The 13441-nt window shown below is 38.0% G+C and overlaps 1 protein-coding gene across 1 annotated transcript; it reads right to left on the bottom strand.

Annotated features, from left to right (window-relative positions):
• On the bottom strand, window positions 1-6684 carry LOC105437820 (putative aldolase class 2 protein PA3430). Its single transcript, XM_030999999.1, has 5 exons — window positions 6496-6684; window positions 3361-3535; window positions 2922-3055; window positions 1939-2055; window positions 1-213 (listed from the first exon to the last, which is right to left on the bottom strand). The coding sequence occupies exons 1-5, from the start codon at window positions 6682-6684 to the stop codon at window positions 55-57; spliced, it is 774 nt and encodes a 257-aa protein (XP_030855859.1). The 3' UTR covers window positions 1-54.
• Window positions 6685-13441: the final 6757 nt, after the last annotated feature.

Raw genomic sequence — 13441 nt, 5'->3', positions numbered from 1 at the left:
TAATACAAAATGTCTCAAAGCGCTTTACAAATAAATTTTCTGCTCACGTTTAATCTAGTCTGTCACGCACGGCTTTTGGTTAGTCATTTGCTTCCTTAGTGCTTTGAAAAAAAGAAGTCTGTCGCCATCCATGCCATCATAATCATTCGCAACCTTCTCGCATAGTTCTTGTGGTGCCATTCGCAACTTCATCCCCGTGGATTGAGCCTGTACCTGTAAAAATAAAACGCAAAAAGACAACAACAAAAATAATGTTAACACAGTCATGTACACCTTTGTCGGGGGGGGGGGGGGGGGGGGGTCATCCAAAGTAGACTTTCAGACAGCCTACTAGATTAACAGTCCACTAAACCGACATATAAGGAAAGGTTGAAAAAGACGGTCTAGTGGGTCTAGTGGACTGTGTTTGTCTCGAAAGTGGTCGGTATCTGTCCCTATCGTAGGCCTACGTGAATTTTCTCTCCATTGTCATGGGATATTTTTTGGATACACCATAGCTTATTAAGAGGTGTTGTGGTTTAGTAGAAATCACAATGCACTAACGTCCTTTCGCAAGACGTTAATCCATATTTAATTAATTTCATTTCATTTATTCATTTTTCACATTCCAATTTAAAACAACATGTAGAATGCAAAATAACGTACATTATAAAATACAAAGGAATAGTAAATAAAATGACAACAGAAAAAAGATAGTAAATAACAATGGAGGAAATATGGTAAACTAGTACATGTATGTAGATGGGGAAAACAAAAGCAAAAATTGCTTGTCAGGGTTATACCCCTGAATTAATATAATATCATATTGTATATTTAACAATAAATATTTTCTTAAGTTTGTTTTAAAGCTTTAAAGTGGTTCCGAGTTTTCAATGTCACCCGTTAATCCATTCCATAGGACTATGCCTAACTGCCTCACAATGTGTTGTCATTCGGAGCTTTTCATAGATTGCAAGACCTAGAAATTGCAGATGCGTTGAGTCAGACTAGTTTTAACACTTAGAACTTTAACATTTAATAAATCCCTGTCAAATTTTGTGTTTAGGGTAGTAAATGCATATATTTTTTTCTCAGCCATTAACTTTAAACCAATAAAATAAACTTGTTTATTTCTATATTATTTGTTTGGATTTCAAATCTGAATCACTTAAAAAACGATCGTGTCATCTGCAAATATAGTATATGCGAAACCTCTGACACATAATTAGGAAGACTTTTTACATGAATGAGAAAAAACAGGGGCCCGTGAATAGAACACTTCTACAATTTACAAACTTTTTTTCTATCCTTTAAATAATCTTTAATCGCGTGAAACACTAATCCCCTAATTTCAGAAAATCTGAATTTGGTAAGTAACAATAATGATGATTAGTTGCAATCACAAAGTTTTGTATGCTCTTTATTATCAAGAGCATTCAACACCCATCTCACTAAAGTTATCTGTTGCCTGTCTGGTATTGATCTCGTTTGTGTGACTGAAAAAATATCATCAATTCTGTTTTTTGTTTTTTTTGTTCGCCTAGGCATCTTTTCCCTTGGGTCAATACTGACAAAATATGTCCGAGACCCGTCGAGTTAAACACATCTGGCAAAATAGAAATTTTAGGCATATTGCTCGTTGGAACCAATGGGAAAGTTGTCCAGTAATACATAATTTTTTTTAAAATCGTTATTCCTGGTGGTCCCCCTTCTTTTCTAACAAAACATGGGGGACATTTGATATGATGTCCCCCCCCCCCCCCGCCCCTCCCCCCGCCGATGGCTCCATGACAATCCTTCTAACACTGGATTAATCTTGCACTGGAAACATTTAAATAATCTTAAAGCATTTGGTACATCTATCCCATGATATATAAATTGTGGCACAGGGATATTATTCGCATGTCGCATAAATATCACTAAGTGTTAAAAAGTGTTTGATTTCCCTATAACACTAACCTGAATTTTTGCGGATACTTCAAGCTCGTACAGAATATAGAAGGCGTCGCATGCTCTTTTACCAACAGTGAGTACCCCATGATTACACATCATCAAGACACTTTTATCACCGAGAACCTGGTTGAAAGAGGGATCGAAAGGGAGCAAAAGTTTAAGATGAGTGCCAGTATTTATGTCACCAACGCCTGGAAAACCTGAAGTATCATACTGAAATTGCAACGTTCAATATAATACATGGGCAGTGCTTTTTCTTTTTGGTACGGACTCCTTTAAGTTTGAATGATTGAATTTGAGTCGTCTGCAGAACCGATATCTTTTGAAGATCAACCTATTGGCTGTTTTGGCTTGTTAATTAATCCAATTGCAATTGCATACCCTCCTATTTTTGCAAAAAGAACAGCTTGGAATCAGAGTTGTACTTTAAAAGCCAGGGGAGTACTCTGGATGTGGAAGTGGCTTCATCGACTGACTTGACCCCAAAAGGAATTAAAAACAATATTCAGGAAAATGGTCAAACGCAGGGTTGAGTTTCACGTTTTGTATCGAAGGTCAGACATGACGAGAGTCTGTCATGGTAAGAGTTACGTTTGTCTTGGCGGCTTATTTTAGCTGGCTGCTATAAAAGCATGCACATATGCTTCTAAGTAAGCAACCAAATTCATTATGGTGTGGCTCAAATGGTAGTTGAGTTGGCACAAATGGTAGTTTAGTTGACACAAATATAGGCTTATCATTTTTGTATTACCGGTGTATCATTTGCCCTCGAGACGTCATTTTGACTACGTTCTCACCTGCCACTGGAGCCGGATATCACTCGCATAAATATGTCTCGTGATAATATGTTGCAGCGACGTCATGAAACGTCGGACAAAATGACGCCTCGTGACATGAAAAATGTGTTATAGTGATGGGTAGCATTAGCGGGAAGCTAGAGATTGCACTGTGATCATGATAGGAAACGAAAGACTTTTTCATCTACTTACCTTAGCCAGTCTGTACCCTTCATCATCAGCATGAGCAAATCCTGTGTAACCGTGATCAAACGCCATCTTTCCATAGAAAAACATGCTTCCCTGCGAAAGTCCGAATTTGAAGGGTTCTGGATCATCCACACAAGCTGAATTTACCATAACATATCAAGACATTAGAAAACAAAGAAAACAATAGTGTTTGAATGAACAAAAAAAAAAGAGTTATTGTAAGACAGTGAAACATAAATTCCATTTAGGCCATCGAAACAAATAATTACTAACAATTTACGAAAATGCAGTCAATAAGAAAACGAGTATATAACAGATTGCATTAAAATAATGCCTCAATATTTTATTTATTTATTTTCTTAGGGGTATAAATCTAGTAAGCTTCCGAAAATTTGTGATGCTATACAATTATCTATTAATACTGCTTACAATCTGAGCTTACCCAAGGTGGTAGTATATGATTGATGTGTGTGCATTATGCTAGTTGTACCGTCGATGGGGAAACGTGTGCGATGGATAGCACGGTGAATTGCATTTGCTGTTTCGGCGATTTTACCTTCTCCTTCGACTACCTCTCCGGTCTCGAAGTCGATGCCGATGAGACAGGATTGAGTGACCTAATGCATGTCATTTAATAAATTCATAAGAGAAAATAGTAAAGAAAGAAAAAAAAAAGAACGAAAGGGTACGTTTAAAGATTCTTCCTCCACATACAAGTCCACTCGATCTCTAGTGATCTCTTTTGATCTCTCTCTATATCTCTCTCGATTTCACGCGATCTCTCTCGATCTCCCTTGCTCTCTTGATCAGTCTCGATTTCTCTTGATCTCTTTCGATTACACTCTGTCTATCTCGATCGCCCTTGATCTCTCTTGATCTCTTTAGCTCTTTCTCTCTCCCTTGATCTCTCTCGATCTCTCTCGGTCTCTCTCGATCTCTCTCGATCTCTCTCGGTCTCTCTAGATCTCTCCTAATTTTTATCGATCTCTATCATAGAGATATATATCTCTATGATCTCTATAGATCTCTCAAACTTTCTCAATCTTTCTAAGTCTTTTGCAAGGGGACCCCCCCCCCCACTCCGTGAACGGAGGGATACCATGCGTGTTCCCAAACTCTCCGGCTCGTAACAAAAGAAAAAGGTCTACTCGTATTGACTTTACAAACCGGACTTTTGCTGAAAGGGGGTGGGGGGGTGCTGAAAAAGGCTCGTATAACAAACAAAAAAGGTCGACCCGTATTGACTTTACACACCGGACTTTTGCTGAAAGGGGGGGGGGGGGGGTGCTGAAAAAGGCTCGTATAACAAAAGAAAAAGGTCGACCCATATTGACTTTACACACCGGACTTTTGCTGAAAGGGGGGGGGGGGGGGAATGCTGGGAACACGCATATGCGTACCCTAAATAACACTGAGTGGGGGCCGGGAAGGAGACACACTGAAATACATGCATTTAAAGCGGAACATGCTCTTCCAAAAAAATTGAATGGGCCTAACAATATTCCATGTTTTGATCGTATTCTTGAAAGTAAGTCACACTGCATTAAAGGAAACCTCACCCCAAGAGATAGCTTTACTTATTCAGAAGATTTATTATATTCGTGACCATTCTTTTACAAGATTCCCCTCCAAATTGCTTGAGAGAGGCATAAAGCAAGAATAATGTACAGTTTCTCAGCATGACATGGGCATCGCCATATTATGATAACGTTACGTTCTATTTGAATTACCAAGTAAATATATTCAAATTAATGAATGCTTCCTTCCCAAGTCTGTGTAGTGATGAAGCATTTGATTTACCTGCTATTATCCTTTGCACTACAATTGCCAGAACGCACATTGCATAAATAAGTTGGTGGTAATTTTAAATTTTTTTAGCGATGATTTTTCCTCATTGAAAAGTAAACGTTTTGTTATTGAATTAAAAAGTCTTTCCAACTAAAACTTGGTGCATGAATCAGCATGATAAATGTATAACTTTAAAGTTGATACTCTAAGACAATCCCAAATACTGAGATAATTACATAAACAGAAAGCTTTTAACCCCCATAATAACACCAAATGGTGTCCACCCGACAAAACAAGTTTAGAATAATGAATTTATTCGAGTAAACTCTACCAAAACATCTAAGTCTGAGACCCGGAAGTGCACGTAGAGTCGGGCCTCTATCCGTGACGTCACGAACGGGACTCATGGGCTCAGTGAGAGTGAATGGCAGTGATATCCCTACGTAAATGCTATCCTGTCAGAGCTTAGATTTGTTGTTGTTAAGGAGTATATTTGATGGATTTTCTGTTTTCATTTGAATGAAGAATAACGAAGCAACATTTTCCAGTCGCTGATTTGTTTTTATATCCTCATATTCACCTATTTGGTAGAGATTTAAGACGAGTTTACTGCTTAGGAATTAAAGTTAAATCGTCGACGTATGAATAGGCGGATGCATTATATTGTCATCAGATAAGGTATAGGAGCAGTTTTGTAAAACGAATAGGTCTAGAACTATGATAGTAATTATCATAGATGTGTGTGACTGCCTCAAAAAATGATACAGTACCAGTTAAACATTTTATGTTGTAAAATATCAAACTTGAACGAGATCATGCAAGCGCGCTTCCTCTATAATATTTTGGCGAGTGACGCGGCTCTTGCATGAACGTTCGTGAAGCGAGCAGAATCGGGAGGTAAGACCAAGCCGCTGCTCTATAGGCGCTGCTTGCTTGTGATGGAACGTACGTGCGCTAGTTATATGTTTATCGGCAATTGCAAGAGAATGAAAGCGACGTTGCCAGCTAAGAAAAACAACTAACAAAGACTTGCTCCTGACTTCCGGTGTCAGAATTGGTAGATGAAGGATTTTCAGGGCCAAGGAAGGCGAAAGACATGGGGAAAAAGGAAGAAGAAACCATCGGGAGATCGCTGTAGTGTATGGTAATGAACTGTGCATGGGTAGACAGCTACTGTTCACTCCGTGCCTGGGCCGATTTCAACACCAAAACAAAAATTACATGGTGAAAATATCGACTAACAGCACATCGTTGGCTGGTATATGTCAAAATTTTTAAAAGGGGAATTGATATTAATACTATGAAGTACTAGGGGAAGGTAAAGAATTGTACATAGAATTATAATTTATTAGACTTTTCAGCCTTTGAAACAAAAATATGCAGAAAATCGTATCACTCTGCACATGTTTGCTATGGAACATCCGGGTACGTGAATATACTCTTTCCCGGACGTGAGGTCATAAATAATAGACCAGCGCCGTGACTGATTTTCTATGCAAAGAGAGGCGGATATTTTCGACATTTCAATTGAGGATTTCGAGTAGACAGAATTTTTTTGTGATATACTAAGTAATTGAAAAACTTAAAAATAACATATATTTGACGTAGGTAACAAATTAAGGGACATTTATTTGCTTAGAGTATCAACTTTAACTATACGTCACATTTTCAAGGAAATGGCTGCGCCCATCATCATTATCTCATTTTTCAAAATGCCTACAATTATTCTTTAGGGTGAGGTTTGTTTTGAGATTACATGAGTGAAAGTATTACTCTTTTTGTTTTGTACCTCGTCCCAGAGCAATCCATACGGAACTATAAGCATAACATCTCCCTCTCGATCTTTGGCAGGCGCCCTCTGCGTTATATGGTTGAAGATACCATAATTGAGGTTGTAGTAGTTGCAGGCACGATAGGCTGTGGCTAAGTCAACCCGAGCTTCGTAGTTGCGTTCTGCTCTAGTCTTTTCAGAGGCCATCGCGCTGGAGGAATTAGTTCGTTATTTTCAGGTCGCCAAGGAGAGCTAAAGAAGAAGAATAAAGACTTCGAAAAAGCAAAACATCGACAATAAATTAAAGAAATATAAAATATGCTTGACAAACAAAGGACTAAGCCACGAAGGCCTATGGCGGGCGGAACGTGTCATATTCACGACAACTATACAACTATACATCCATTCGATGGACGTATAGTTTTAACCAATCAGATCGCTGGAAACTGTACGACCATATAACTATACAAATATAATATACGACTATACGGCTATGCATCCATTGGACGCAAGTATAGTTTCCAGCGTGCGGGCCAAAGTGCCGTAATAATATACGACTATACAACTATATACGACTATGCAGCCATCGAATGGAGGCATAGTTTTAACTAATCAGAACGCCGCAAACTGTACGTGTTTATACAATGGTATAGTGATATACAACTGTGTAAAAAAGTAAAAGTCTAGCTGTAAACACGTATAGTCTAATTGTAAACAAGTATGGCCGGGCCTGCGAGAGCAAAAAAAAACCCTGATCAGGGGTTTTAACTACTGCACGTGCAGTAGTTAAAGCTACTGATCAGGAGTTTTTATGCTCGCGCAGAGAGAAACTAGTACACGTGCAGTAGTTAAAACCCCTGGCTGTATAGTCGTATAGTCGTATGGTTGTATAGTTGTATAGTTATGGCACTTCGGCCCACACGCTGGAAACTATACGTTCGATGGATGAATAGCCGTATAGGTCGTATAGTTGTATAGTCGTACAGTTTCCTGTGTTCTGATTGGTTAAAACTATACATCTGTCGAATGGATGTTTAGTTGTCATGAATATGGCACGTTCCGCCCGCCATATCCGACACAGCTGTGAGCTATGAGCCAGAGCAATATAACACTGAGCTCCTATAGGAAATATTTTCATTCAGATGGTCATATCTCAGCCAGTACTGAACCTTTTTAACTGGTTTTCGACACTTGGACGTTATTTGTTATGCTCTTTCGGAAAATGAAGAACAAACCCCACACCCCCTCTAGCGACGCCCCTGTGTATAGGTAACAAGTGCATTTAGGTCAACTTGTCATTCTGAGTTGACCTTCGATGCATATTAGTCATTTTAATTCCCTAGGACATACGGGCATTTAAAAGTTGTCCGGTGTTATGAGGTGTCCAGTGTTAATAGGCGTCCGATTAAGTGACCAATGACTTCTAGAACATCTGTTGGCTGTGGACCAAATGTCTTTGAAGGATAAGTATGAGTGATTAAATGGAAAGTCTCAACAAATCAAAAGCTTTGCATGAAAATTTTGATTGCAATATAGCAAACGAAGCATCAAGCGATTTAGATTTGTTCTTTAAAAAACATACTCTGTACCAAGTAGATCTAGATGTACATTAATTTTTTTTAAACCTGAAGCAATGTTTGCCTTGGGAGTTGGGACTATATTATTTGACCCTATATACTTTTCAATAACAATGAAGCAATTTTATCAGAGCTTAAAGTATCAGAATCTGAGTCTTTTATATTAAGAGTTTGAGACGAGTAGATCTGATGAACAACATCAGATCTACTCTTCTCAAACTCTTAATAGAAAAGTCTCATTTATGGAGCTTCTATACCACACAAAATGACTTCATTAAGGATAGCTGCAAGGCACCTGTCATTAGCTTATGCATACTGTTTTGCTATCTTAATCATACAATAGCAAACAGAAATATAGAAAAATTCACAGCAATTCACAGCGAAACAGTATACTAATGTTGCGTGCCCAAACACACGAGTCACGAACGTAGCTGTACACTAGGATTAGAAGAGAATGGCTTGATGTATTTTAATTCGTACCAAAACTTAGGAACCACCTAAAAAAAAAAAAAAACGTACTTTCTTCAAGCCAAAATCAGAGATTTTGGCGTGATTTTTCCCCAAACTCCAGAAAATATCAAACTCGTGAGATTTCTTAGTCAAGTCTAAAAGTCAAAACATGTAGGCTTATTTCCTACCTTTTGACAGATTTCTAGCCCAACTTTGAAAAGGAATTCTTGTTGTATCCAAATCTCGAGAATCTCGACAATTTCCCCAGTTCTCCAGTTCTCACAAAATCCCAGATTTTAGATTTTCACAAAATGATTTCGGCTCTTAATAGGTGATGGCATTCAGCGCCAAATAAGCTCCTGGTTGTGATAAACCGCTCTATTGAACAAGTTCGATATAATAGACGGAAATTCTTTTGATTCCTGAAACCTTAAATGGAGATGGCCATCGGTTTCCATGTCCATTAAGGTCATAGGTCATTAGTGGGTTTAAAATACTCTCACAATATTGCTTGATTTCCAAAAAAACTGAAAGTCTAATTTTGCTATTTCGCTAGTCAGCCTGCTCTAGATAATAAAAAATAATATTAATGGCTTTGTTTTCGTGTGATACAAGAAAATATTGCTCTCGCTATGGCAATATACTCTTGTATCACACTCAAAGCTATCTAATATTATATCAATATTTTACCAACCTACCAATTGAATTATATGGACACAATTGATGATTTTAAAAAAAGACAAACAGTACTCACCGTGCTTCCACTGTTTTGTTTTTTAAAAACTAACTTTATATTCATTATTGCAAAGTTGAAACTTTGATTCGACAAGGTTATCAAAATTCAATGCTTGGAAACATTCGAAATAATGATTATTATAAATTACAAAACGCTTAAATACAGCCCCGGCATAGCACCTGAAGAGCTCTCCGAACGCTGCTGATCTGTGTGAGATCACAGTATGGACATGATTTGCACAAGCAGACGATGTCCCATGACATTTCACACATTTTCAGTGCCTGTTTTTTCATCTTCTCTTGAGTTCTTTCTCTTACTTTAGTATCGTCAGGCTAAATAAAATCTATTGCCTCACTCTAAACCCCGCGCATGGTTTTATTTTGATGACAAATGCAGTGATACAAAAATAAAGGAATCTTTCGCTTGTAAACAAAAAAGACGGCATTGTATATTCAACTGCACACACCGCGGTATGTTCGGCGTTTCAAGAGGGAACAAGTGCCATCCTTAATATCATTCCGGGGGTTTTTCAATTTGAAAGTCTGGTTTCTTTGATTGTTAATTAACCCAAATCCTGTGTATTTACAAGCAAAAGATTTTAGTTTTTCAGAATCGGGTCATATCTCCTTTTGAACGGTTTGACATGCCTTTACATTTATATACAGTAAACTCATTATAATTTGACAAAATAGCTTTGCAATTATGTACATTCTTTATGGGATGTCGTCTGCTCGGGCAGTATTGATCCATATAGTGACGTCATTAAAACATCGTTATTTTTCCGGCGAATCTCTCGTATATCCCAGCTGCTATGGAGGTGGTTGTATTTGTATTTTGATAAATCACCGGATATGTAGTTGACATAAAACTTGTACCATGGCCATCTGTTAGCTTACCAGTTTCTAGTGATACATTAGTTTACATATTTGTGATTTTCTTTGAATTTGACCTTTAAATGGGTGAGTTAAAAATGGTTAGAAAGGATGTAGACCATGATCTGCTGATATAATTACACGACAGCCTTGATTTAGTTTCATGTGTTTGATAACCATTCCAAAAACTCGTAGCAAAGCTTGTAATCGCATATTTACTGTAACTACATCCAACAAATGGAAAGCTATCCCAACTTTAATCAAATCATATAGTCCATAGACCAATTTAAGTTATTATTGAAAACATATCTCTTCCCAGAACAGTTGAACTCCTTTTTCATTTCATTCCTTTAATTTGTACTTATTTTTCAAGTACAAACAATGTGATATAGTTATACTAAATAGAGCGTACTAAGTGCTGGTTATTAAGAGTACAGCTGACTCTAAAAATAACCTCGAACTGTACAGGTCCAAAGGAAAAGGTCTAAAGGATGTTGTTAATGGTTTTGGCATGAGTTTAAAGGTGGAAAACAAAAAATGTTTTGTTTTGTTTTGTTTTGTTTCGGTTTGATAGTATTATTGTAAACTTCGGTACACGTACAAGGTACCAGTGGCGGATCCAGGTAAAAAAAAAAAAGAAGGCAAAACAAAAAAGGTAGAAAAAAAGAAGGAAAAAAGGGGGATTTTTTTTTTTTTTTTTTTTGGTGCTAAAGGAAGCAATATTAAACAAAAAAATTCTTCCCCACTCCTTAGCCACTGAACGAAATATCTGACGACGTAAATTTCTAATTTCCGGGGCCAAAAGAAAACATAAAAAATGGTCATTTGACCGTGATTAAAGATAAAGAGTGAGTTCTGACTGGTAAAAAAAGAAAAAAAGAAAATGGATTCTCACAGAGTCTAACAAAACTTACACTGAATGTTCAAGATAACACATAAATGTTAATTGCCAAGCAATTTTAGTAGAAAATGTATACTGGCTGAGTAATGAACATAGAAAGATTAGGAAATCAAGGTTAGTAGCCCCGACATAATTTGTGTAGTCCCATATACATCTTTCTGTGTACAGTGCTTGTTACTTTACCAAGACTGGGCCAAATTTATTATGATTTTGATGACTCCAGAACTTTGCACTACACACCAATACTTACATGCTACATGATCAACTTTTTCTGATCCATTCCACAGCTTTTCTTTCACAATGCAATCAGATGACCAGAACTCACCTTTATCTTTAAATGCCTTAAAACCCCTGACTTCTGGTGGCTCTGCCCCTGGCCCTAAGGCGGACGGCTGGATGCTAATCTGACGGTAATTTAATGCTTAAGACCCCTGAGCTTCTGGGTCTCGGCCCCCTGGACCTCACGCCAATTAGTGTCCTGCCAGTGTCACAAATAAGGTATCAAAATATGTTTATCTGACCATAAAACCCCTAAGTTTCAGGGGCTCAACCCCCTCGACCCCATCAGGGGCCCTAACGCGGGCCCTGCATGCTTTTCTGACCGTTATAAAAATGCCAAAAACCACTGAGCTTCTGGGGGCTCCGCCCCTTGGAATCCCAGAGCCAATTCATGACCTGATAGTGTTACAAATATTAAGGTATAAAAATATGCTCATCTGAACGTAATTTATTGCCCCAAACCCCTGAGCTTCTGGGGCTTCGCCCCTGGACCCCACGCCAATTCGTGACCTGCCAGTGTTACAAATAAGGTATAAAAATATGCTCATCTGACGATAATTTGATGTATAAAACCCCTGAGCTTCTGAGGGCTCATCCCCCTGGACCCAACACGAATTTTTGTCCTGCCAGTGTCACAAATAAGGTATCAAAATATGCTCATCTGACCGTTATTTATTGCTCGAAACCCCTGAGCTTCAGGGGGCTCTGCCCCCTAGACCCAATGCCAATTCTTGACATGCCAGTGTCACAAATAAGGTTTAAAATATGCTCATCTGACAATAATTTGATGTATAACCCCCCTGAGCTTCTGGTGGCTCCGCCCCCTAAACCCCAGGCCAATTTGTGTCCTGCCAGTGTCACAAATAAGGTATCAAAATATGCTCATCTGACCGTAATTTATTTCCCCAAACCCCTGAGCTTCCGCCAATTCCTGACCAGTCCTGCCAATGTCACAAATAAGGTATAAAAATATGTTTGAGCCATAATGCATGGCCGTCCAGAGGATTTTTTTTATGTTTGGGACCGGGGTAAAATGCAATAAACACTATTATCTTGATCTATTGTTTTTAAAATAATTCCATAAATTGGGGTAAAACAAAAATATTCCAACTTTATGAGCGACAGTGTACCTCTGACTTTTTGTTTGTACCTCTGACATTTGTACCTCTGACATTTTGTACCTCTGACATTTGTACCTCTGACATTTGTACCTCTGACATTAATTTTGTACCTCTGACATTTTTACCTCTGACATTTTTACCTCTGACATTTTTACCTGGCACCAGAGGGGGGAGAGGGGGGTCGAGGGAGGGAGAGAGAGAGAGAAAGAGAGAGAGAGGGGGGTTAGCAAATTATGAATATGATGATATGACCATTCTCCAACATTCATTTTTCTCGCTTTTTCATCCATCTCACAAGACAGAGGCCCCCAATCCCCAGAACACCAATGCCCCTTTCAGCTCGGGCCTGGATCCATGTTCCGCCACTGTTTTAGGGTGGACCCCAAAAATCAATACCGAGTTTAAACGCCGGGGGTTTAAGAGCTTTAGTTACGAAACTTATGTACTGCCCTCACAGATGAATCAAAATGGGAACTTAGAATTGGAAATGTTTAAGTCTTTACAACTTCAACGTTTACAATTCGCTATGCATGAACTTGGAATGGCTAGAATCTTCTGACAAACAACTATCGACTTGTAAATAGATAAACCAAGGAGGACAAAGAGTGATCTAAATTTAATGTTAAACATAGGAAAAGAAAGCAAGGAACTTGAAAATATAAAAGTTTAAAATTAAAATTAGAGAAAAAAAAGTCTGCCCGAATATAGGACACTTAAAACGATTTTCAGGAATTTCCATTCATGTTGATCTGTGGATAGTTCAAAGTCTTTTCTATCAATGACATCAACAATATGACGATATTTACGCTTTATTGTGCAATTAAGAGCCACTTTCGTGAAAGATTTTTTTGTAAAAGGGTTCAAATACAGACCTTTCAAATATGATTGGTATTTGTTATGGCTGGTATCATGAAACTTACAAGTTTTGCATTTTTCAGATTTAGCTTGCACTTAATATTTCCATACGTCAATTAAACTTTGATTAATGATTGATTGTTATTTCTGTCTGGGCCATCTTTGGTGAACAA

This window comes from Strongylocentrotus purpuratus, unplaced genomic scaffold, assembly GCF_000002235.5.
Source record: "Strongylocentrotus purpuratus isolate Spur 01 unplaced genomic scaffold, Spur_5.0 spur5_scaffold_6, whole genome shotgun sequence".
Classification (NCBI taxonomy): domain Eukaryota; kingdom Metazoa; phylum Echinodermata; class Echinoidea; order Camarodonta; family Strongylocentrotidae; genus Strongylocentrotus; species Strongylocentrotus purpuratus.
This window is presented reverse-complemented; position numbering and strand designations above follow the sequence as displayed.

Bases quoted from the DNA above. Each gene is read 5' to 3' on its own strand.
- LOC105437820 (XM_030999999.1), bottom strand. From the start codon at position 6,684: ATGGCCTCTGAAAAGACTAGAGCAGAACGCAACTACGAAGCTCGGGTT. The intron at 3,536-6,495 runs GTACAAAACAAA...GACATGCATTAG, and splicing joins ATGGATTGCTCTGGGACGAG to GTCACTCAATCCTGTCTCAT. The intron at 214-1,938 runs GTTAGTGTTATA...TTATTTTTACAG, and splicing joins AAGTATCCGCAAAAATTCAG to GTACAGGCTCAATCCACGGG.